This window comes from Trichoplax adhaerens, genomic scaffold (genome assembly GCF_000150275.1).
Source record: "Trichoplax adhaerens TRIADscaffold_14 genomic scaffold, whole genome shotgun sequence".
Lineage (NCBI taxonomy): Eukaryota > Metazoa > Placozoa > Uniplacotomia > Trichoplacea > Trichoplacidae > Trichoplax > Trichoplax adhaerens.
In genome coordinates, this window is record NW_002060956.1 from 1,677,416 (window position 1) to 1,704,672 (window position 27,257).

The 27,257-nt window shown below is 33.4% G+C and overlaps 3 protein-coding genes across 3 annotated transcripts; 1 reads left to right on the forward strand and 2 right to left on the reverse strand.

The window, feature by feature from the left end:
• Window positions 1-3,283: 3,283 nt before the first annotated feature.
• TRIADDRAFT_60305 (uncharacterized protein) lies at window positions 3,284-7,414 on the reverse strand (the record flags this gene model as incomplete). The annotated part of the gene is made up of 11 exons (XM_002116291.1): window positions 3,284-3,981; window positions 4,102-4,233; window positions 4,582-4,661; window positions 4,736-4,837; window positions 4,915-5,023; window positions 6,123-6,196; window positions 6,359-6,441; window positions 6,619-6,750; window positions 6,929-6,974; window positions 7,075-7,195; window positions 7,336-7,414. The coding sequence occupies 11 exons, from the start codon at window positions 7,412-7,414 to the stop codon at window positions 3,284-3,286; spliced, it is 1,656 nt and encodes a 551-aa protein (XP_002116327.1).
• Window positions 7,415-13,119: 5,705 nt separating this feature from the next.
• TRIADDRAFT_30613 (uncharacterized protein) lies at window positions 13,120-16,382 on the forward strand (the record flags this gene model as incomplete). The annotated part of the gene is made up of 8 exons (XM_002116189.1): window positions 13,120-13,484; window positions 13,774-13,884; window positions 14,064-14,065; window positions 14,716-14,846; window positions 14,974-15,107; window positions 15,321-15,551; window positions 15,885-16,055; window positions 16,136-16,382. The coding sequence occupies 8 exons, from the start codon at window positions 13,120-13,122 to the stop codon at window positions 16,380-16,382; spliced, it is 1,392 nt and encodes a 463-aa protein (XP_002116225.1).
• Window positions 16,383-23,577: 7,195 nt separating this feature from the next.
• On the reverse strand, window positions 23,578-26,912 carry TRIADDRAFT_36521 (uncharacterized protein; the record flags this gene model as incomplete). Its single annotated transcript, XM_002116292.1, has 8 exons — window positions 23,578-23,740; window positions 23,862-24,021; window positions 24,114-24,231; window positions 24,343-24,418; window positions 24,542-24,630; window positions 24,976-25,110; window positions 25,256-25,535; window positions 26,560-26,912. Coding segments are annotated over 8 exons (1,374 nt in total), but the record flags the coding sequence as incomplete, so codon positions are not given.
• Between the last annotated feature and the right edge of the window lie 345 nt (window positions 26,913-27,257).

The window sequence follows — 27,257 nt, forward strand, 5'->3', positions numbered from 1 at the left end:
TGGCAATAGTTAACTTAAGTATAAAATGAGATTTAGCTACTAGAATATAAGGAAATAAGATTGGAATCAAATATCATCTACTAATTAGTCGATTACTGTAGTTTTTGTAACTTGAAGTTTATAAATAATACACATCGCCAAGCAGGCTTATGGCAGTAGTACAGCAGCGATGCCCAATGGCTTCTACCGACTGCAGCCCAATCGATTATGTTAATTTCCGTATCTTGATCCTCAGGCGGTCGTTTTCTATTATTATAAAAAAAAATTGAATAGATAATCAAGGCGTGGGCTAACTATAGTTCAAACCTTGCTAATAATCAAATGCCTGTAGGCTTCTGCAGTAAAATTACTTAAGTAAATAGCTCAATTATTTCTATTCATATTGATGACATTGTTCACTGTCCCATTACATCTTTTCATCGCTAGTCTGCGCATATATAATAAGGCCCTACTGTCTCAAGTCTGGCTGTATTTTTTCGTCAATATTGATTTATATATCGATCGTATACTACTTGATAGTATGTTATTATTCCAGCCAGCATAGATCTTTCTAAGGTATTATCTTTTCAAAAGTTTCCGTAAATCTTATCAAGTTGTTATATATAGACTATTTGTCTTACATATAGACCATAGAGATAAGGGAAAGCTAGAGTGCTAACTTACCTTACTCAGTATCTGCATTTCATAAAGAAACAGCATGGAGCTATGGGCTATCGCGTTACTACTACTTTGTGTATATGAGAATGTTTTTTAGATCTATTTATAAACTATCGAATGCTTTGGCGTTTAATGATTATAAATATGTTATACAAGTATAGTTGATAATATAATAATTGTTATACTTAGTAAAATTAATATTAAAAGTACAATTAACATTAATAAACTGGGAATGTGGCAGCTGCAGAGCTACACATCGCATTAGCGATACACTACTACAGCAATCATAACTTGATTACTAAGTACTAAAAATACTGAAGTAGAGTCTCTTTAGGAAGGTAGCATCATCATGCATCCAGGATGATACCTAATTTTTTGTCTGATTCGATGGAATCAGCTCAATTTTTTTTGTAGCATGAAAGCGTAGTGTATAACCTTAATAAGGTTAATGAAAGCTGTATGTACTAGAGCTCTTACTGTGATGTAGACGCACAGTGCATATTTAGTTCTAGGACATAATATATTTACTGTCACTATTATTATATTGCCTTGTAGGCAGCTCTATTTGTACCATTATTGTAAACATGATGATAAACTTCAACCATCGTTTCGATCTCAGACTGCAACAAGGCAGTATTACGTATCCAATTTTAACAAATGCGAGTAATTCCGATATTATTGGCGAGTTTTACTGCAATACCTCAGATTAGAAAGATTTCGAAGGCTATCTTGAACATTTGAATGCTTATTCAATATTTGCCATCACGCATGCAGCTCTCATTGTGAGCATTACTACTACTCGCATAGATTCCCTAGTGAACCGGACTATCGTATTGATTTGAAGCGATCATGTCTTAACGTTAAAATTCCTTATTCATGGCCTTACACCGTACAGTATATCATCAGTAAGCGTTATTAACTAGCCGTAAAATATTTTATTTTTCTGCTGCATATCATCTTACGTTATTTGAAGCATATAAATGCATAGTCAGGGACTTTTGGAAAATTAAGATTTTCCGAAAAGACTCTAGCATAATATAAGAATACATGACACTAGGCTATCAATGCCAAAATATTACATAATCGATCGGGGCTACCGTATTGGTCTGAAGTAAACTTGCCTAAACTTAAAATTCCCTATTCATGATCTTACGCACTACAGTATATCATCAGTAACCATTATTAGTCAGCCGTAGATATTTTTATTTTGTACATCATTTTATGCTATTGAAGCCTTGTAAAAGCATAGTCAGGGACTTCTGGAAAATTGATTGAAATTTTTCGAAAAGTCCGTAGCATAATATAAGAAATGCAGCATTGTACCCTTGAAACTCGCTATTACATCATTTAAAGCTGTGAAATGACGTCTTCGTTTGAAAAATATGGCTAGCTAGTAATATTGTTACTGCTGAGTAATTTAGGGTGTCGGCAAGAAACCATAGATAAGGTAAATTTATGAAATAAAATCAATTGTTGCAATTATGATAAGTATTATTTATTTTAATCCATCAATTAGAAATATTCATTCGCTACTTTTATAAGATCAAGAACATAGTAAAATTTAAATTATGAATAACTGTACTACTAAGGCCTTCTAATATGTACTAGATATAACTGAGTGAATTGCGGCCGAAAATGAAGATCATACATGATATAGGCGTACATAAACAAAGCTTAGATATTACTCGTATGTAAAAAGTTTTTCACTGCAGTATTATAAATATTATAACCGTTTTAGAATTATTTATGACATACCTGTAACACACCAAATAACCACTTCAATGTTTAAAAGGTAAAATCTCAATTAAAATGACATCAGCCGTAAAGATATAAACTTATGATGAAGTAAAGGTAAATTTAAGCTTGAAAAGTTATAACAGTATGAAAATTATATAACCCGGACAACTTAAATCATTATCAAATGGTTAGCTTTAAACTTAAATCAGAGCTATGCTGAAATGAATATGGCAGCATGTTTGGAGATTTTAGTAGTTGAACGTCTTGGATTCAAATTTAAGTTATTTTCTACCGCAATTGAATATTGATAGGATAATAATGATGCTATATTGATTTGATTGAAGGTTATTAATGCTGTAATTATATTGTATTGGTTTATGCTAAATTGCATAAGACTAGTTATGAGAAGGTATATAGCTACTATCTCATTTACTTCATTAAAGACTAGTACTTGAACTGTCCTCTATTTTTTAATAGTGTTTGGTTACATCTTGAGGTATTTGGTTTTAAATAATTTCCTATAAGAATCTGCGTTTAGGAAGGAAACAACCGTTGTTTTCTTAATTTTTAAAGATACAGAAAAATACTTAAGTTAAAATTTTAACGGAAAAGAGCGCATTTATGATCTTAATTTTAAGCATTGGGATAGATATGAAAAAACCTAGATTACAGCTTAGTCATGATCATATCTTAATAAATTCCATTAGATCGGTAATAAGTATGAAATCATTTCAATTCTGTGATATGAGCTAAGAAATGCCTTTATGGCTACTTGGTGAAGCAAATAGTATATGAAAAAATGTTTGTGGAAACCATGGTACTATCTCCACCAATTAGTTGAGATTAAATTATTTAGCTGCTGTTGCATTTTTAATTTGAAGTATGCCTTTTACAACAAATATTCACGTGCCTCCTTGCCCTCATGATCTCTTGCAATGTTACCAGTACTATTTGAAGCATGTCGAGATTTTACACCAGGATACGGAGGCCGTCTTCGTGCAGCGTTTTCATCTTTTGGGGAATCGGTATTAGTTTTGACTCCACCTGATAATTCACCCATGCTATTACTTAAGGATGAAAATTGAGCTTTTTTATCTACGACCTCTAAGACTATATTTTGTCGCACTGTCTCTATTTCATCGTTACTTTGTCCATGACTACTACCAGTTGGTGAAAGTGGTGCTACTGCTGTTTTAACATTTGAGATTATTTGGCTGTTTTGCCGACTGCTTTCTTTAGCGGTAGCCAATGATTCGTTAGACCCTTCCATAGTATTATGAATAACATCATTCGAGATATTAGCTTCGGCTGGGACACTATTGGCAATGTCATAATTACTTCGACGGACATTATCTAATAGTGAATTAACTGATAATTTTCTTCTTCTTATAGCAGCCTGATCCTCATGATGTTCTTCTTCTAGCTTTTCTATTTCTCTCAATTCTTCCAGATACCCTTTACGTAGTTTACGTAACGTTTTGTTCCGAATGAGAAGGACAGCCACTCGCCAGCGGTTGTAAGCTTGTATATTTCGTATTTTGAATTCTGATTCTCTAGGATTACCCCATTTTTCGTCATCCGATCCCCCTATTTATAATGTTATAATAATAACTGGTTACATAAACGTGCACAGCAGTAAACCTACCGATTTACATGTGGTCATAAATTTTAGTATTTTCAATAACAATAAAATCGGCTATTTCGTACCATAATAAGCGACTTTCATATCATGACTTGATTTTATAAAATCCTTATTAAGCAAAATCTCACAAAAGGTTACCAGTACTGGATGACAATGTATGTGTTCTACATACAAGAATCCCAAGTAACCATCAAATCCTAGATATTTGCAATCAGGCACAGATGATAATTAAGATTCGGTAATTGTTTTCAACTAAGCTGCGAAACAGCAATAAAGCTCATAATTTGGAATTTCTACCATCAGTACATTTTGCAAACACTACAGATCTTGCTATGAAATACACGCAAAATAAGTGTAGATCAATCTACTTTACGGAATATCGCTATTTATGATTTGTGTTACAGTCATGTTAGTTTTATGAATTTTTTACATAAACTAAGGTTACTTGAGACTATAATTACCTGAATCAAACATTTCGAAAGGACTCATCAGTAAACTGCAATCCATTCTTGATAGCAGTAATAGCCCAAGTATGATTGACTTACCAATACGAAATAAGCACGAGAAAAAACCACACATGACATTATAGAAGAAGATGAAGTAGTCAAAATTGTGATACAATCGCCTACAAATTATAATAAAGTTGTCGTAAGTTTCATAAGATTGTGTATCAATCACCTTAGGATAAAAAAGATATACCTGTTGTCTAAAGCATTAATATTCCCATGCTCTTGACAAAAAAAGTACTTACTAACCAAAAACTGCCAGATATTTATTAAAATAGTGCACGTCGCGATGGGTCTGTCATTGAGTAGTAATAATGCATTAGTACTGATGTCATTATTAGATAAAGTGAGAACAAAAATACTGTATCTTACATGACAAAGTCTAAAAACCAGGTACTACCAACTCCTTCTAATGGATAAATGATGCAGTATATTACGAATAAGATGCCCAGACACAATATGAAATGAATAGCGACGAAGGCTATTATTTTATAAAAAACAAACAGAATGATTATATTATTAAATCGGCAAGGACTTGGCTAGAATTTTTATAACGAAAATTTATCTTCAAATTTCATAGATACCCCATAGCATATATGAGATCTGATATCCAGCGTAGCAGATACTTGATTGCTATATTTAAAAGGTAAAGTTATCACTTAGTACCAAGAATTAACACTTTTTCTGTTAGGATTAGTATTATGTGTCAATCTCATGACGACAATTAGAGTATAGAGTATGAATATTTCAGTCATGTCTTACTATAACGGAGCCAAATGAGGTATATTTATCAATAGGAAGTTCAGATTTTTCACCACGGTACAGTTTGAATTTGTTAATACTAACCAAATAGTGAATAAGAAATTTAGTTCATCGATTTACCAAATAAAGTAACATGCTTATAATAAAGGTTAAAATCGAAACACTATTGCAATTTTTCTTAATATTTACAAGCAAATTAAGAAATAGTATCTACAATGTACCGATAGAGGATGAGCATATGGGATAGGTATAACGCGTTTAAACTGCTGGCAATAACAGTTACGACTATCCAGGTATCTAAAAGTTAATTTGATAAATACACGTATATTAAGTTAAGGGTAATTTATTACTAAAATCCTTCATCAGAAGATATTTTTTAATTACAGTCTTAAAGTTTCTCACCCCTGCAGTTGTAAACAAATTGTAAGTTATCCTTCTTTGACGCATTTAGCACAATAGTTAGGTATTCTGAATATTGCATTACCCAGTTTTCGAAAGGATTGAAAATGTTCGAAGCAAGGTAATAGTACATCACTGTAATCTAATTGACAGTAGTCATAATATGGTTAACATTTCCAATGAGGCGCAGTCATAGGAATAATTTAACTCATGTAGCTTCTGTTTATTAATTTTAATGACAATGTTGAACCTCATATAAGGCAATAGCTGCAACGACGAAGGTACACAAAATCCTCGGTGGGTATTTAAAGTCTATTAGCAATAATTAAAGCAGCATATTTGATTGACATCGTGTGATTGAAAGACTTCATAACAATAACTACACCAATAATATGCCAATTGACTTTCATTTGACTTACGCGGCTTAGGTTTATATAAGTACTTGGTAAGGAAAGCCCTTACGGAATTAGGCTTTTTTTCTTCTTCCGTTTCGCTATGTGTAATAAATGATTACAATCTATTAATATTATCGTATACTTTAGCGTAAGCTGTACCTAGGTTATAAATTCAACAATTATGAAACATTGTATAATTGTATTTGCGTGCAAGTATATTAATGCTGCAGGTCTGCCATAACAACTTATGGCACACGTACAAATCGGATTCTTCAGCGGCTTTCAAAAGAAGCTTCACGTGAATGAATTGATAGTTTTGTAAATGAACGAAAGGACGGAGTTTCTGTAAAATTAGACAAACCAATTTTAAATAAGAGAATTTTAACAATATATATATATATATCATGTTAACTGTAATAGATTATCGCTATTAAACGTCATATCTAAGCAGCTACAGTGTAGCACTTCACTAATAGCGTATGAGAATGTTGCTATCGATATCTTAGCAAATATAACTTACTTCTTTCTGCGTAATTCCTTTGACGTGATTATAGATTGCAAGAATGATCAAATATCCAAAATGACACTCCAACCACGCCAAGCATATAAATATTGGAATATTTAATACAACGTTGGAATAAGGTCCCAAAGACTGTTGATGTACATACGATACAGAGTAACGCAGGAAAGGAAGAAATTAAATAAAGAATATTATTATGTATAGTTATAACAGCAAACTCGATATATCGACACCAGGGTAAGAAGGTATAGCACAGAATATCAAGAATATAAAGTTGTAGTGCAAATATATCCTTAGATTCACCAATTACCTGAAATGAAGGGCAGTAAATAACACCTAGGAGATGGATAGCCGCTCTATAGGTTAAAGAGACCGTATGAGGACAAAGGTTTATTAGCAGTTCATAGGACTTAACATGGATGAACTCAAAAGGTAGAAAATACGGTGATAACTTACATGTCCGCCGAATGAAGGAAACCTAGAACCGCTCCTAAAAGTCGAAATTTGGACGACAGGCAAGCGAACAGTGGATAGTAAACAACGGACACTCGGAAGACGATAAAGATACCGAGTAGTACTAGCAATGGAATGGAAGTTAAAAATAAATTAACCTTTCCTTGTCGACATTATGAACAGTTATTTTGTATGGAATTGACTCTCAATGTTGCAATCAAAGCTTGAATTGGCGTTGTTGTTTTTTAATCGCCATTATTTTACCTGAAACCCAGTAATTTCTGTCGAAGGTTTGATTAGTAAACAGAGCTAACACAGCGGTAGTCGATGCTCCAAAGGCCATTGCATAACCAAAGCGGTTTTCGCCAACTTCTAACAAGTTGACTGGGCTATGGATTAAATTTATGCATACAGTATAATAGTTATCAAAATTGTCATACTTTAAAGAAAAATCATTTAATATCGTTTACATTGAAGCATTATATAAGCAACGGTATACGATCGACGTAATAGTTAAAATATAGCAAATTATCCACATACAATATCCATCCTGGATAACCATTGCAATACTTGTGCATATATTTTCTCCTTTGCATTAGCGATAGGATAGCTATGATAGCAACCTGGAAATAAAGGTATGAAACCTAACTACAGCGTGAATGAATTACCAACATTACATCATATGAAAGCGTGGACGTCTGTAATAATGACTGATTTAATGAAAAATGAGTAAAACTTGATTGAATGTTATGTTCTACTGAACAGTTTTACACCTTATAACTTGGTGAAATAATGAGATCACTTGCTTCAAGTATTTTTTTCATTGTATATGACTACATAGCACAGCGTTAAGAAATGCCCATTACTGTTCTACTGTTGATAAAATAGCATCTTGCAATAAAGTGTAAATCACACATTTTGTACTGTACTGTACAACGATACTGTAATTTTTACCACTAGAATGGAATATGTCCTTTGCTTAATCCAATATCTTGATTAGCATGAATCAAAGTCTAGGTATTTTTACAATTGAAGCAGTTTTCCTTACCGCAGCTGGATATTGAGACCAAATCGCTGGTCCTTCGTTGAGAAATGGACGACATGTATAGTTTATTAAACTTGAGTTGCTATAAGATTGGAAAAGAAAAACAATCTACTTTTTATAGCCATTTGGGTGTTTGATATTCTGCATTGCATGGCTTGTATGGTCTATCTGCAGTAGGAAAGTTCTACGTCGATAATACACAACTAACTTATCAATTACATGATGCATTAAAAAGTTGATTAGATGTGCTATAGTCTCTTAGCGTAGGTAAGCATTTCAACGATGTTTGAACGAGTGCAGTAACACTAAGACAGCACTACAGTGTTTTATATCATGGTTGTCTATTACAACATGGCCATCATGATTCGATATCAGATAGCCGAATCTTATGATAGGACAAAAAGTTTGCTCTGCAAGCTGACAACAGCCCCAAAGTATGCGGCAGTCAGCGACAATATACACTTTGTTGCTTAAAACTGGCGTATCAATATTGCTTTTAAGAAATTTCTGACGAGAAGTTTGGTTTAAATAAGCATGTAGTTCTCATGATTCAAGATTACGTATGTTGGCATGACATGGTGATTTTTAGAAGCAATTTACGACGACCAAGTTCATAATTGCCGCTTACTACAGTACAGTAGATGGCATTTTCAATATAAGGAAAATGGCGTACGTCCAGTATCACTAGAGGGCATCAAGTTCAAAGCTAGTCTATAATTAGAACTGTTGTCTACTTCCACCAGAAGGCTAGCCATTCATAGCTAAACGGTCAATGATTCGATTCTCCGATGTACTGATGTAGAGAAAGGGAGAACTTGGTTATGCTATTGCTTTTTTTTTTTTGAATTGACAATTTTTAGACCCATACGATCAAGTTCAACATTCTACTTGAACTGTATGCATGCTAGTACTTGGACAAGCAGTTGTCAAGTTAATGTGAACAAACATTCATTGATATTTTGGAAGGGAATCCATGGATTACAGTATGTACCTGTCCATTTTGCTAATTTAGTATTCCAATCCAATTGGCCAACCAGTCTATAGCATCGTCAGCGGTGAAAATCAAGAAGTAACGACCAAGTCTTCAACTAGGGTTAGAAAAATGCTTGCCCTGGCTTTAACTTGGAAGACCAACTTGTAGTAGAGCGGATTAGCGAAACAATTTTCAAGCTTTTAGATCAATTTTGTCTTTTGCCAAGCGTTGTGTCTGCCTACGATTGAGTATTCCTTTGGGATATGCCTACTGTCTACTACCTTACTGTACTCTGGTATGAGTTGGTAGTTATTTCTATTGCAGTACTGTACTAGCTGAAACACCCGTCGGTCGTCGCTTTACTGCTGGTACTAAATTATAATTTCTTGTACAACCCACGCTTGTTGTACTTTCTACTAATCTGGATATACTTTTTATTTTTGGATCGTTAAAACATGTTGATTTGTGCAAGTCTATTTGTTTGTTCCCTACTCCTGGCTACTGTACAATTTAGTATGCCGAAAATACGCTACTTTATTTGCAATGGCATACACTACGCGATACGTCTAGTAGTACTTTGTTTGCTATGACATAAACTACGAGATATGTCTGGTGCTACTTGAAGTTGTAATTGCTTGTAGAACCCACCACTTGTTTTACAATCTGGATGTACTTTTTACTTTTGGATCGTTTAAAACATGTTGACTTGTGCAAGTCAATTTGTTTTTCCCCTACTCCTGTACAATTTAGTACAAGTTCGTATGTTGAAAATACACTACTTTGTTTGCAATGACATAAACTACGAGATCCGTCTGGTAGTATTTTGTTTGCTATGACATAAACTACGAGATATGTCTGGTGCTACTTTAAGTTATCATTGCTTGTAGAACCCACACTTGTTCTACAATCTGGATGTCCTTTTTACTTTTGGATCGTTTAAAACAGAAGTTAGTATGTTGAAAATACACTACTTTGTTTGCAATGACATAAACTACGAGATCCGTCTGGTAGTATTTTGTTTGCTATGACATAAACTACGAGATATGTCTGGTACTACTGTAAGTTATCATTGCTTGTAGAAGCCACACTTGTTCTACAATCTGGATGTACTTTTTACTTTTGGATCGTTAAAACATATTGACCTGTGCAAGTCTATTTGTTTTTCCCCTACTCCTGGCTACTGTACAATTTAGTATGCTGAAAATACAGTACTTTATTTGCAATGGCATACACTACGAGATACGTCTGGTAATACTTTATTTGCAATGGCATACACTACGAGATGCGTCTGGTAGTACTTTTGCTTGCAATGGCATAAACTATGAGATATGTCTGGTACTACTGTAAGTTATCATTGCTTGTAGAAGCCACACTTGTTCTACAATCTGGATGTACTTTTTACTTTTGGATCGTTAAAACATGTTACACCTGTGCAAGTCTATTTGTTTTCCCCCTACTCCTGGCTACTGTACAATTTAGTATGCTGAAAATACAGTACTTTATTTGTAATGGCATCAACGATGAGATACATCTAAATATATCTTGTTGTCCATGGCAAGACAGTATACTCGTTCGCACTGTATAAGCTTCTCCATATTGCCGATGCTGTACAGTAGTTGGTTTGAGTAAATGGTAAGGTAGCGATCATAGACTAGATTGTACGAGTGTTTATCAATGAATTTCTTGATTAGAATTTTCGCCATCCACTACAATCCATTGTCGTAGGTGTATAGTGGAAAATTGCTGCAGTATTCTAAGTTGTGCTATACTACGAATTGAATTGTTCGACCAACCAACTCTTTTCTATTCTACTAAATTCTCATTAACTTCATGAATGATGATGCATCATGAATGCAGTCATCATGCAGTACAATGTCCTTGGACTCTTTAGGATCATTACAACGTGATAATCTGATTTTTTCTAGCGTGTTAGGTTGAATAATTCCCCCCCCCCCCCCAAAAAAAAAAATTTATGCCACTGTACTGCTATCCTATCACAGATTACATCATTATGTAATCTGCATATATAATATAATTTATACTGAAATTTGCAATGGCATATTGGTAAATATGAAATTATACAGCGGCAAATCAGCAATTTCTCTCTAAAAAGAAAAACTTGATGCCTTACCTTCTTTTAGATATACACAATTGCATTATATAGTAGTTGAGTCAATGTATACGTGTATAATATATGCGGGGTTAATTTACCCCACTGTTGAGCACATATTTTACTTTGTACAGTAGGTAAATTTGTCATTCGATGACAGACATTAACTTAATGAAGGTAATTCTGTAGTACAATACGTCACGGCAAGTCTGGACACATCTTAGTTAGTTCTGTATTAAAAATGTGTCCAGACTTTATTTTTCAAATTTTGTATACAGTAAAATCATGTTCTGGAAAATTGTAATATCGGAAACGGCCATATTCTGCGACGTTCAGCTGTCTGTATACTGTACGTATATCCATCGCTGAACTCGCCATACTCCCCATGTTGTTATCAAGTTTTGCAATTTTTCCATTCAGGTCTAGTTAAAAAGGTAGATACTTTTGTGCACTGTTGATGAGTCGATGGCCTACTATTTATGTATCTAAAAGAGCGTATTCACGTAGGAAGACGGTTAGTGCCCAGAGCAAAATCAACTTGGGAGTGAAACAGCATGTTCACAGACCTTTACGACAAATAATCTGCCCTATTTCCATGAATAAGTATGTCGTACTTACTGTACAGTACATGGACCAGCGGAAGAATATCTAGGTATATTTCTAGTGGCCTATGACTGTACTATATAGTTAAGCTTTTTCTATTGGTTATAATATTATGATGTGGATGATCGATAGTGTAATTTGCTTATTTTTCTAAATTCAGTACCATTCCGTTGATCTCGATTCTATTTTACCAAGTTCAACTAGGGAGCAATTCTACAACGCCATGATTCGCCATGGGCTTGATTCAAGCCCTTGAATGAGTCGAAACGTGATTGCGCAAGACAGACTGCTGAACATCCATACTAAGTACAGTACAGTTACACCTGTCGAAGGTTGGTATTGAAAGTCTGTCCATCAGACCCATCCATCCAGTACTGATTTATTAGTGTACAGTGTACAGTAGCTGCACTAACTTTGTATTGTACACTGTACACTGTACTGCAGAGAGAAGACATCAAATCGATCGAAATAGAAAATAAATAAAATTCCCTACAAAAAAGAATAATATGCAAATTAGAGTCTCTATGGAAGGGACTTTAATGCAAATCATGTGCGATATTCACCATAAGCATAGTAATTCAGTCGATCTAACAGTGATTATGTCTTCTCTCTTCACGACATTACTGTAGTCCCTGGTACAATCATGGACTACAGTACAGTAACGTAGTGTAATATTGAGTAACCCACGATTGAAGATTAAAGCATGCCTTACTGTACTTCGATCTTTCAATGTTCAAGGCATTTTCATTCCTTTTAGCTCAAATTTCACATAAAAAGATGATAACAACCTTGATCAATGGGCTCTTGATGACCTTAACACTACTGTCGATGTCTTGATTCATTTCTACTGCAGTTATTGTAGGATTGGTTGGAAATTTCTTATACAAATCATGCGTTGCTAGTGGTCTAAATATCAATAACATCTTGTTGACGTACTGTACAGTACTATCCACTCACTCATTCTATACAGAAGTCCATACTACAGTGTACAGTGTACAGTACATACAGTAGAGACCTTAGTCGGGGGGATCCTGCCTTGGGACTGCCAACAATAACACTGGCAATTGTCATCGCTATTATAGTAAAATTGTGCTTGGAGAACATTGTCTTGGTGCTGTCAGGGTCGTCGATTCTATCCTAGTGATATAAACAGACAGGAAAAGTTGGACTTTGCTAAAGGGAGAAATTTTCATTTCCTGGCTTGCCATGACTAAATCATACGAGCATCATGCAAATCGACTCTTTCCTTGGTCAAATACTGCCTATCTGGGCAAACGACGATATTGCCTATTGATGATCGTTGTCTTGATGATTATCATGCTGAGAATTATCCATCAGACCGAGGTAGAGAGCAACAATCATGGCTTCGGGTGGTTTCACTTTTATACGAGTGGAAAGAAATATCAACCTAACTGGAAATCATTAGATGCTCGTCCATTGCCGTCATGGTACGATAAAGCCAAGGTGGGTATCTTCGTCCATTGGGGCGTTTTCTCTGTTCCAAGCTTCGATAGTGAATGGTTTTGGTGGCATTGGAAAGGACTAAATAGCAGTAAAGATAACCAATTTATGCAACAAAATTATCCATCTGGATTTTCTTATCCAGAATTTGCACCATCATTCACCGCTGAATTTTTCGATGCTGATGCATGGGCCCATTTAATTGAAAATTCGGGTGCAAAGTAAGATCGAACAACTTGATAATGGTCTATGACTGATACTAGATGATGATGATAATAGAAATGAAATTGTATTTGTTGCCGTAGTGATGAATAAAGTGAAGTAAGATGACTACTTACAGTAGTCATATCGGAGCAAGTCGATTATACTCGACTTGATTCGTCATGTCATGGTAGAAGAAACAAGTAGTTACAAGCTCATCTCTCATGAGGAATATCCACTTCATGAAGAGAACTAAGAAGTTGCATAATGTTCACTGTTGATCGCTAAAATTGGCTTCTTTGATAATAGGTATGTGGTATTTACAACCAAACACCATGAAGGTTGGACTAATTATAAGAGCCATGTTTCTTGGAATTGGAATTCGGTCGATAATGGGCCACATCGCGACTTAACAGGCAAGTTAAACTTATATAAAAGGTGCTGACTTTTAAAGTCGTAAGTATTGCCTCACTTGTATTCTAGATTGAACAAGAGTCATCACGATAGATCCACTTAGCAAAATAAACTTACCAGTAGAATAGTTCTATTGGGGACATGTTGACACGCAAGGACTGCTCTCAAGTTTCTATCCAGTACAGTAGTCCCCGTAACATTATCTCGAAGCTGGCGAACTCTAATCGCTAGTCCTACAGTATTATACGCACATAGGATAACGTTAAAAAGAATAGATCCCTAGTGGATAAATGAAGAAATCAGGAGACGAAAATAGGATCAATCTTATGAGCCCCGTCAAATGAGAACCAGCTCTATTTACTTACGGAGCATACTTACAGTACTAAGGCAATAGTCATCTTCCAGCGAAACAGTAGAATGGATTACTATCCTTATACTACTCTTCAACATAGTACCTTTAAAAAATTAAACTTTAACCTTAAGTACAGCATGACCATCAATTGTTGCTTTGCAAGCTCTTTTTTTGCTTACGTAAAGGTGCTACATGGAATATTCTGTGTTGCATGGGAGTTATTTACGCGTTGTGTGTTAGCTCTCGATATGAGCACGACTTCAGTATTACTCTCACACGGTGCAAATTTAAAGCAAAGAATTATACTATCGTAGAGTTAACACCAAGATACTGCTATTACTCAGTTCTGCTTGAAATATTATCAATAAGAATAATATCGACATAAATATAGTAATACGAAATAACCGCTTAAAAGGATAGAATATTAAAATTAAAATAAAACATAGATATTCTTTAACTAGACTTTTGGTAACTTTTTTATACAGCTGAAATTTCTAACGCCGTACGCAAACGAACCAATGTCACCCTTGGTTTATATCATTCATTGTATGAATGGTTTAATCCCTTGTATCTTTTCGACAAAAAGAATAGTTTCAAAACGAAAAAGTTTATCACGGTAAATCTCATACTCCAGTAGTATTACTATTCATGGTAATACATGGTAATACGCGTAGAAAGAAGCCATACAGTTTGTAAAACTTCTCATTTGGATACTATATGTGTGATATATTATATATTTTAAGGAGACATTAATGCCAGAGTTGCACTATGTGATTAATCAGTACAAGCCTGATCTTTTATGGTCTGATGGTGATTGGGAAGCACCCGATACATATTGGCAAAGCCAAGAATTTTTAGCGTGGCTATACAATGATAGGTGAACTTAGCAATTGTTACTTACGCGTATACTGCTAATCGCAGTATTCAACGCCAATGATTTATTTATTAAAGAACTTCATGATAATGATGTGTTAGTCATCTAGTAGAACAGCAACTTTATATTATAGGAAATTAGTGTATAGCAGATTTATTACTTATTAAGCAGGCCATAATGCCTTTTCTAAATTTCTACACTTTATTTTTCGTAAAGTCCTGTCAAGGAAACCATAATTACTAATGACAGATGGGGAAGAGGGAGCATTTGTCATCATGGTGGTTATTATACTTGTCAAGATCGATTTGATCCAGGAGTCTTACAGAAACATAAGTGGGAGAATGCTATGTCTTTAGATCTTACTTCATGGGGTTTTGATCGATCCTCAGGATTAAAAAATTATCTTTCCATGGAAGAATTAACGAAAGTGCTTATTAGAACAGTCAGGTTTGCAATAAATTTTATTTTGGTATAATCTGAATAAATCTAAATTATTGAATTATCATAAACTTTTTTAAAATGTAAAAATTTTAAACAATTTCGTAAAGTTGAGGCGGTCACTCGCTGTAGAAGCCATAAATGCGCTTCATTGATAAGATTACGACTGTTATGTATTATTGTTGCAAAGCATACTACATAATCTATCTGCTGATAGATGTGCTTGTTCACTAACATTTGCGGTATTGCCAACGTTATAAATATGTAATTTTGACTGATACCTTTCTGTTATGATGGTGTTATACTAGGATTATGAATACTAAATTACTTTTATACGTTTAGTTGTGGCGGCAATATTCTCATTAATATTGGGCCAACGTCAGATGGTAGAATACTTCCAATATTTCAGGAGAGGTTGACACAACTTGGTAGCTGGCTAAAGGTGAATGGTGAAGGAATATATAATTCCATACCCTGGAGAGTCCAAAATGATACCATTACAAATGACGTTTGGTTAGTTGTTTGATACATAATTTAATATTGAGTACAACCATATTAAAACTTTCATTGTATTAATTTTTAATTTCGTATAGGTACACTGAACGACAAGGAACTGTCTATGCTTTCTTTTATAGTTGGCCTGCTAGTAATAAGTTGGCCTTGACAGATCCTAAAGTAACGCCAAAAACTTCAGTAAAATTGTTGGGCTTTGAGGGAAATGTTCCATTTAAAGCCAATTCGGGATCCAATTCTGGAGTTTTGTTAGATCTTAGTAGTGTTAGTGCAGATAGATTAAGTACAGAATGGGCTTGGGCTATTGCCTTACATAATGTACATTAGATTGTAATCTATACACATAGACTAAAAATTAAGTTTCAGCTATAAGTAGATATAATTTATCATAACTGAGTTCGATAGAACTTAAAATACTCACATATTATGTAGAAAATCAATACACAGATAAGATGAGAGTATATCAACCTTGAAATTGTAGCCTTTTATTATCTTGAATTGATGGATTATTTTTCTGTTGCAACTTACAGATTGATATATTGACTTAAAATTACGTTATCACTAGTGCAGTTAAAAAGTCTTTGATGACTCAAGATAGACGAATTTTTTTATTGACTTTGCTTCTGTTAGATAAGTATGTAGATGAATTGCAGTAAATAGGATGTAAATTGGAGAATAATTCCGAATATATTTGATATTATTCTACTGTGTCTTCTTTAGCCTGCATATACTTTCCAGATCCAGTCTTGGTTAGTAATACATTTTGGTTTAAATTACCATGGATATTTTACTATTTTAAGAAAAAAGGTAATTATAAAATAAAAGGTTGCTATAATGCAAATGTGTTTGTGAACATGCTTGTATTTCAATTGCTCTCAATTTACTGTGAATGTAACTAGTCCATAGTACAAAATATTAAACGTTTAAATTCAGAAACTATCACAAATAGCTTTTAACGAGGACATTTAGGATTAAGAGCATTTGATTTTGGATAATCTTGAGTACTTAATCTTAAACCGCAGATTCTCACTGTTATGGAAGGTTATGCGCATGTGCTAAAAGACGTACCACTGGAAATACTGTAGACTGCGAACATATTATTATATACAAATTCATTAACTAAATGCATGATTTAGAAATAGATAATAAAATAAATGCAATATATAGTAATCATAACTAAATAATAAGGTAATTACAGTATTTTGTACTTGCATGGCGAAATTTAGCCGTCATTTTACCACATGGACAATACATATCCTTCGGTGTACGAATATAAATAATGAGATAAATCATTATTTTAATAAATACGTATTTAGGACGTCTATAAATATTGCTGAGGCTGCATACTAGTGCTAAATTCACATAAAAGGGCCAAATCTATCTTGTTTTGTTACATCGGAAGTTAATGAGTGAATAGAATCTTTAAAGTTTAGCTTGATATATCCTGTCAAGCTCAATTTAGTATCACTTGCTAACTTGCAAACCGATAGAATTATTATAAGATGTAGTAATGTCCAATTAATATGTCTTATACGATAGCAGTTACTATACTTGCTTGGAAGTCGTCAATAAGGAGCGTGATATATGATAATAGATGAAAGTTATGTCGAGCTTGAATGAATTATTTTTAAGAAGTATAAGCACTTAACGAAGGTTATCCAATCATACACAAACATGCTTAGAAACATATAGCGTCAAACTAACTAAAAGTGACTTTACTTTGATTCTATCCCGAATTATACTGCGACTCTTGGAACCAGATCGAAAATTATATTCAATAGTAATTGCCATTCTTATTGCTAGATGGAATCATTTTTTATATAGTGAAACAATATATCCGACGTATAATACGAAAAACATTTGTTCTCTATTATGTCAATCTCATTTCATATAATTCTAGTGTTGAAAACCTAAAATTTTTATTTGTATAACAATAATTAGACCCTTCAATGTTCAGCCTAAGCACATAAATGATAAATAATGTAAAGACCGTCAAAATTTCTATTACTTAATTGGTGTATCTAATTTTAATTTAGGCTGCATTAATGTTGCACTGAAACTTATCTATATATTCTGTATGTTTTTGTCTTACTTTTCACAATTGTACATACACTGAAATTAGATTTTTTGCATGTATTCTATAAATTTTGCAGTAAATTCATCATTCTATTTGAATATGTGCAATTGTGGATATAGTAGAGAAATCAAGAATAATAGCGTTGATTGTTATTATCCTTCGAATAGAGGCGGATATAAATTAGATGGTTCATTCAATGGATGATGACAGTCAAATCTATATTTAATTTTTTATCCATGACAATCAATCAATTTATTCGTCATAGATGAACTTTAAATAACACTTTAGGATGACAACGTGAAATTCTACTGGTCTATAATATTATCGACCGAGATTAGAGTATTATTTTTTAAGACAATTTTTATTAATAGAATGAGGGTGAGGGCTGATATTTATTAAACGGACAAAATTCAATGAGAAAATTAGCGAAGTTGCTATAGTAACAATAATCATCATCTTTCTATTAGTAACTACTCCTTTTAATAGATAATTATATTTATTCGTTTCCCTATATGATATTAACAGAATGAAAATAATAACTTCTCGTTCTAAATATTAAGTAATATAGTTGAATCTGCTAATAATCATAATCTAAGTTATAGTCAATGGCTGCAACTTATTACAAGAGAAATATTCAAGGTAAGGAATAATTTATTTGAACTATCCTTAAAGTTAACATGACCTTACAATTATTGCTATTTATTTAGTGAGTGAAGAAGAAAGTAATTAACGGAACTAAAAATTAGTACTTGTTAGTAGCCAGCGTAAGGAATTAGTAGGTTTTACTGTTCTAAAATTTATTAGTAATAAAGCATATACAGGACATTATCAGACAAAAAGCATAGATTTTATAGTAGCGACTGAGGAATACCTTTGATCTTCTCCAAGCCGATTAATACGCTCATGCCTGTCTCTAAGAACGTTTTGATAATTCTTGGATAGGCTGTCACTTTCTCAACGAAGATAGGCTATTGATTTAGTAATTAAAAGTCGAAATTAACCTTGTCCGGGCTATTAGCTGCCTTTTTTTGGCTGTAGAAGTTGACTTTCACGTCATGATTCGCCAACTAAACATCCACGAAGCTGGTAAGTTAGTCCTATCTTTACTTTCTAGGGAATAGGTAATTTGAATAACTAAAATTTAACTGAAACCGACAAATGATCTTAAAAGTTGAATTAACCGATTACATCTCAAGAGTTGGTAGTTAAGACGAGAATAATCAGATGATCTTCTTAAATAACTTTTTAATCATGTATAATCGATATTTACTAGGAAATTGGCGATAGCTTAATCGGTAACTGTTCGTCTGATTGTATTCATTTATTTTTAGTCCATAAAACTCTTAAAACTCGAATGATCACTGTAGATTTTCATCAGACTATGATGTGGTATCATGTCAGTTTATTATGTTTTCAATTGTGATCTAGTTTTATTTTTTCTACTGGCGATATTAAATTTTAATAAGTAGCAGCATTAAAAATAATCTTTATCCTAGATAACATGTTTTTTGGATCAAGAAATCGGTTGATATTTTTATTATAATTTAGTTTTCTTCGATTTTTTCCTTAGCATTTGCTGGCGATTACAAGGCTTTAAGGAAAGCCTTAGAAGAAGGACAGGTTAGTTAGCATTGAATCAGATTTTATTATTACACTAATTACCACACCCGCTTGTTCGCTGTTTATTTCCTTTTTTTGGAATGGGTGATAGAATCATGCGATTCATAATATATATAATATATCGTTTAGTCATTCCTATTCGATTGTTAGTCCATTTCAAGCTTTAATTAAGATAGCGACCCTTAACATATAAAATATGAGTACTAATTACTTAAAGTTAATCATAACATTTTCACCTTTTTCATAATATTTTTCTTTGATTTCTTTAATTTGTTGGAAAAGGAATGAATCATTTCTTTCTTACTTCGACGAGTTAATACTGCAGGTGAAATATTTAGATTATAATCAGTGTGGTACCATTATCGATTGATCATAGTGGAGTCGCAACTAGATTGTTTCCAGGTATAAACTTGTCCAGCTTCCCTTTAAATTTACCAAAAGTAATTTTACCTAGTACTTGGCACTTTAATGAGGATATGTTGTCCATTTTCTAATGTAGTAAAAATTCAAACCATTAGTAACTAAAATCATACCCTTTATGACTAAACTTGCTCTGTCTTGAATTCTGCCTATTTTAAAAATAAATTCAATCCAATACTTTAATTTGGAATAAAAGTTGAAATTAAAAATATACGGAAAGGAGTTGCATTCCGCGGTGTTCAGCTATGATTGCTTATCATTGGTAATGTTCTCTAGTAATTTTTTGGATTAAGCTGCTTACAGGTATACAGATACGTAGTTAAAGCGTATAAATTCTGTAGTGAAAATTGAAATTTTACAGTAGTTTATGATCAACTTTTAAAGTCATAAACTCGTATCTTATTTAGTACCTATATTAAAGATCGTTCACTATACTATAGCACGTTGCAGGGCAGTTATAAAGAGAATTTTAATAGGATTTCCTGTCTTCTATTACAGATCCTCTTTCCCTGTATTCTTTTAATCATCCTTGGCTTATATTGCTTAATTGACGAGAATCAGTTTTAGAAGACAACCAACTACCGTAATTGAAGCAGTGAATTATTATTAAATTTGCATGACTGCCGATCAGAATCTAAGCATTTACCTATAAAATCTTCAATCTCCCAATCTTATCATAAAATAAAATAGTTAAATGAGTTGATAATTAACTATTTGGGTTTTGATTAATTTTAACGATATTAATTCCATCACCGATGATACTGAGATATTATATAAAATTTGAAAACTTTACGATATGAACAAAGCACCCAAATGGAAAGTAAAAGTAATTTTGTTTGCAATTGCTGTTTGTAGTTATTGAGTAACGCGATTGAGGCAAATACTCGTGGAATGCATCAAGATGGTATATCAATATCTGCACATTATCTTCAGTCTAAGCAAGGTTTACTTCTTGTTAATTATGGTGCAAGCATGACATGAAAAATTTGATTTTAGCTTGAATTGATCAGACCTCCCGTAATAATCAAAGAAATGATTGCAATAGTGACGAGAAGATTAAGGATATACATTTTGACAAATATATTTTCGTAGATATTTCGGTAGTCAGTTCTATTAGAACCGATACAATTTCTTTGGTGGATTCCATTGCAGATGAAATGAATCTCCAATAAATCTGCTTTAGAAATCATGGTTCGTCAATATTGATCAGTTTTTAGGGCATTTGTCAAGAAAATTCAATTTCCATTGCATTTTTTTTAGTGATATTTCAAGTTAGGTCATTTCTTTCAGCGTTTTAACTTCCATATCTAGAACGATAATCAAACAGCTGTGTCGCGCTTTCTTTCTAACATACAAATTATAGCCAATATTTTATCTTTAAATATTATGTGGAACGAGAAAATTGCTCTTACAGATTGTATATTCGATTTAGAAGCAGTATGACACCTTATATATCAGGACTAAAATATTATACTGCATGTTATAGAATCCTGCACATCTTGATCATACTGGTTCAACACCGATTCATAAGGCTGCTTCCAATGGACATACCAAATGTTTGCTACTTTTATTAGAAAATGGCAGCAAGGTCAATCAACTCGATGTTAATAAATGCACTCCAGCACATCTTGCAGCTCGCAATGGACATTTGCAATGTATAAAAAGTCTCTATTCAAAAGGTGCTGACCTATTTACTAAATCATGTAAAGGGAATACTCCTAAAAAAATGGCCAAAGTTGGCTTACATCAGCCAGTTGTCAATTTTATTAGCCGAATAGGTAAGATAGTGATTATATCGAAATAAACTGCATGCCCACGACGTACTTATTAAACTTAGTTCCTAATTTTCAATTCTTTGACATGTAGAAAATGAACGCATTGCATGGTCGATATAAGTTTCATTGCCATGGTAATTCAGCGTCCATTCTATTGCAAATAGGCACTCTATTAATGTACTATGTGTAATAAACAAATTTTTACTACATAGTATCATTGAAGGAAGGAATTGATGATATATAATTATCAACGACGATGTGATAGACATCGGATGTTATAAAATGAAAATGAAATAATTGAGTAGAAATATACTAAAAAATGTCAGATTTAATATTACTTGCATGCTCTTTATTGATTAGACATAAGAATGAATGTAGCATCGAGAATTATACGACAACTTGAAATCTTTTACGGTACAATGCAATAGTGATGATAGCTAGAATGTTGACGAAATGCTACTCACAAAGATCTCGCTGAAAGTACTTTTAGGGCTAATTATATTCTAACTTTACCTAGAATACAGTAGTTATAAAGTACTGCAGAATGTCAAATCATCGCTTAATAATTACAAATATATTACTAAAATAGTAAAAGCTTTGCGATTAGCAAATTGGTTGAAACATGGTTGTAAATTATTCCTTTATGCCAATACGACGGCTAACTATTTCTAAATATTGCAATAAATTGAGTAAGATTGATGACTTTGATAGCGTATTCCGTATGCTTTTATGTGTGTCAGAGTATATTATCTCAGATTCTTTTATTTGGCAATATTGCAATAACGCAAATTTGTAGACAAAACAGGCAAATGAGGTTTCGTCGATGTCAGAATTAATCTAACAAGAATTCTACTCTAGTTTCTCAGAAATATTCAAATAGTTACATTCGTTAATGCCGCAGCAATCAGGTGTTTGTATTTCTAGTTTCTAACATTATTTCATCATGCCGCTGGAATAGCTGATGCGGTTGCCGATAAAAAGTTTGCCTTTAAATTAATCCATAATAAGAACATCAAAAGTATTGTAGATCCGTTCGATATCCAATCAAGATTTGATAAAGCAATCATTTCCGTCAAAATCATTACGAAGTAGTCTACTGTGTATGATTTTACATGCTCTGATTTATCAGAGAACGGTTAATTATATTGTACAATTCGAGTCAAGTAGCTATTTTATACAAATAGAAATTATTTGATTAGGAGTAGCAGATATAATGGCATTACGCTACAATTGCATTCTCATGTTATAGTATCGCTATTAATATCTATAATTTCTTAAAGTAATCATAATAGTAGCGCAGGCTATTCAAGTTCTTGGAATAATGCTTACGTTTTTGAGATAAAAATAGTTGATAAACCAAAGAGACTAGTAGGCAAGTACAATGCGTAAGAGACAAGCAAACCAGCTTGCAATGCCCTACTATACTTTGTGCTCTCTGCAGAGCTAATGAAATAGTAAAAATCGAAATTATTCGGATTATGTAATCTATCTTATTGCACTTTGAGTAATTTTAAATATGAGAATCGAAGTAGCTGCAACCTTATACGCGTACCAAACCGTAAGGTATAAAGTTACTAGAACCATGGTAGTTAACTAATTAATACGAATATTAATTGATCGCCATTTTAGTTGTGTTGGGCAGCCAAATGGCTGAAATAGCTCCCCAACCCAAGCAAGCTGAAACCAGTAAAATCGGTATAGCACAATCAACATCGATTAGCTGAGCGAAAAGTAAGTTTCCTAGAACGGACGCTATTCTACCCAGAACTGACTGTAGGCCAAATGCTGTCGATCTAGAGAGGTAATACAATTGGTATTCAGTGTACTTACGAGAGTGAGACAGATGTGTACGTATTCCAGAATAAGGGATAATAGCACGGGGATCACAGTGGTTATCATATGCAATTAAAATACCTTAAATGTGTAGGATATAATTCAGGGCCTAAGACGTCAAGAGCATTCCATCCACCAATCGATAATCCGCTAAATACGCATGACAATATTACTGTATCCTGCTTTCGATTTACCAACCAGATAAAAAAAACTGCTACTCCAGAGCTACCCATAGAACAGGCTATATATCCATACAAGAAAGAAAGTGTTATAGCTTCATGTACAGTAACAATAATGATAGGAGTGAACTTTGTATTCAAGGTAAAGCAATACCTAAGATAATTTTTCTACCGATCCTATCTATTAATAGGACTGTTATGAGATTTCCAGGTAAAGTTGAAATCGACGTCAAAAATGATTCAAAGTAAATTTCAGTATTGTTGGCATTGAGCTCACAAGGTGGCTTGACTGTATCTAAGAATTTGTATTATTAGCTTTACATTAGAATACGGATAAATAAATAATGTAGATACAGATTAATCAGTAACTTACGATTAGTAACCATTCGGTTTGAACAGGTGCTTCCGTCAGCAAATTTTTTGAACAATTCTGGAAACCATAAAGACAGACCATAATAGCTATAATGATAGATAAATAGGTCAGGTATATTAAATTAGAGCGTTGCATGATTCCATATACGAGTCTTTTACCGAAACCTATATTTTACTGGGATTACTACAGATCAAATGATTTTAATTTACCCGAATGAAAATGTAAACCAAATATTAAACAAAATTAGGGTTCTTCTTAAGTAAGGTTGATAAAAAAGTTCCTTCGATGCTTGTAAAACCTAATAATATTCACAAAAGGATGTGTGAGGTAGTAATTCAGCAAAGATATTGGAAGATTCAAGACATTATCAGCATACGTAAGCAACTTTCAAATATTCTTACGGGTACTACAATAGTTTGCCTCTCTGTTGGCGTAAAGATAATATGCATGCAAATTATCAATAAACCTTTGCTGCAGATGCTTTACCATCACGAAAAAGTACAGTCATTTTATTTTCTGTGTTTGTAACAGCGTTGTTGTTATTAGTATTCTCGGTCTCAGGAGTGGACGGATCTTGTAACTATAAAATAAGAATTTAGTATCAGGATTATTTCTAAATTCTTGTGCGTCATGATTACAGGACTGTATAATACGTAGATACTATCTTTCCATCTCTTATGGCAACAATGTGACTTACATGTAAGGTTGATCTAAGAGCACCCCTATTAAATCTTTCAACAGTTTGCAAACTCTTGATCGCTTTACGGCGTTCACCAACCTAAGCATAGAGCGAAGAATTCGAGGTGTACCCTCTAGTATTTACAGAAGTACAGTTTGGACAGAGCTAGATTTTATCAAGGAGCGAGAAAGTTATCTCCGTAAAATCATCCTAATTTAGAAGAAATAGTTTCATTATCATTTACCTCAAGGTAAAATCTTGGACTTTCAGGAAGGAAAAGTAAAGCTAACGCAACTGTGAAACAAGGAAACGTAGCTATACAGAGAAATATCCTCCAACTACCGAAGAAAATCGAACCCAGTGGGCCACCGATATCATGAGGAATAATGAGCCATGCTAAACCTGCAGCGATAATAGTACCTAGCATCCAAAAACAGGCCAATATAGTTATCATAGACCCACGATGAGATCTAGGTTGAAATTCTGTAAAGTAGGAAAAGACGACCGGCATCGAGCCACCAACACTATAAGACAGCATACGTACAAGAGATTATTACCTACATAACTTAGAATTGAAAATTTCATCAAAGAGCTATGGAGCAGTTACAGCTTTAAAATTCTTTACGATAGAGTAAAGAATACAAGTACTGTACAGTAGTCATTATGTAATAATTTCTTGTTTAATTTCGATACAGATTAATACTAATTATTTCTCGGTGAATTGAACTGAATGATTCATTGAGCTTCACTAAAGATATATTCTATAACAATATTTCTAAAGTAACTATAAAGAAAGACTAGATTTATAGTTTTCTAGACTTTGAGAAAATTTTCGATTATAAAATATGTGGTATTTAGCCTTAAAACTTGATTCTATCATAGTGAAGACTTTAAATTATGCAGTCGATGATTACTAGCACACTACAATTGACTGGATAGAATTAGAATCTGGGTACTCATATACAAAGACTTACTGGAAATAGTCTGATAGATAAATACTGTGCGATATAACAAGCGCTATTACTGAGTAGATATAGAGAAATTACTATCAATAATTAATTAATTATTCTGATGGATAAATACTATACTATATGCAATGACGGGGATACTCAGTTATGAGTGTACAATAAAAGGACACTTAACCAAAATGTCATTTTGCAACACTGTATATGTAACGCAGTAAATAAAACATCCACAGCAAATACTAGACGGTTGAATTTGGGTGTTTTAATTTAACTACTTTCAAGAATTTTCATGGCAATTTGATTGCCGTGGAATTCGTGCAAAAAGGGGTCTTTGCTTTGTGTATTCGTGGTATTAATACTAAGTACTGTAAGAAGTGGAGTATTAATTATCCTTTACTAAATATGAATGCTAGGCATGGGTATAAAATCTCTCTGCTGTGATATTATCAAAATCAAACATTGAAAGGTATTTCTTTTGTTCTTAGCGAGTACGATTAGTCAAGTGTTTGATTGCAAGTTGCATAGGAAGGAGGGCATGGTAGAGTTTAGTAATGTTACAGAATTAAAGGAGGAGTGTAGTTACCCTAGTCCACTCATAAATCGACAAAAAGCAAAGAATCCAAAGTTTGGCGAGAAAGCGGAAATTAATCCAAATAAACCATTGACAAAGAGAGCATAGCGTAAGATATTTCGTCTTCCTTGGACATCGGCTAAGCCGCCCCAAACGTAACCACCAACCATCATGCCAATAAAGATAATAGCTGTTAACCAGCCTTTTTCGATATCGTTGAGTTTTAAGTCGCAAGCAGAGGGTAGAACAAAGCTAATGGCTTGAATTTCTACAGCATCTGCTGCTACAGCTAAACCGCAAACTAGCAGTAGAATATAATGGAATTTACCATAGCCGATGGCTTGCAGAATATCATCATAACTCATGGTTACGCCATTTGTCGTTGTTAAAATGGATTTGGAGTTGACTCTGTCTTCTAAGCCAGAAGCACTATCCTGCACGATCTTGGATTGTAATAGAGGATCGCTTAACGATCGCTCGGAATGAACATCATCGTTACCATCATCATTAATTGGTGTCCATCTATTTCCAAAGTCTTGGCTACTAGAAGTCATATTGAACTTTGTGTTTTGGGGACAAAAACACAAATTTTTTTTTTTTTAATCGATCGATTTCAAATTCAGCTTTGACGTCCAGTACAGTATCGTACAGCACAGTGTACAGTGTACAGTATTTCACCGCAGTACAATATATTACACCGTAACATCAAG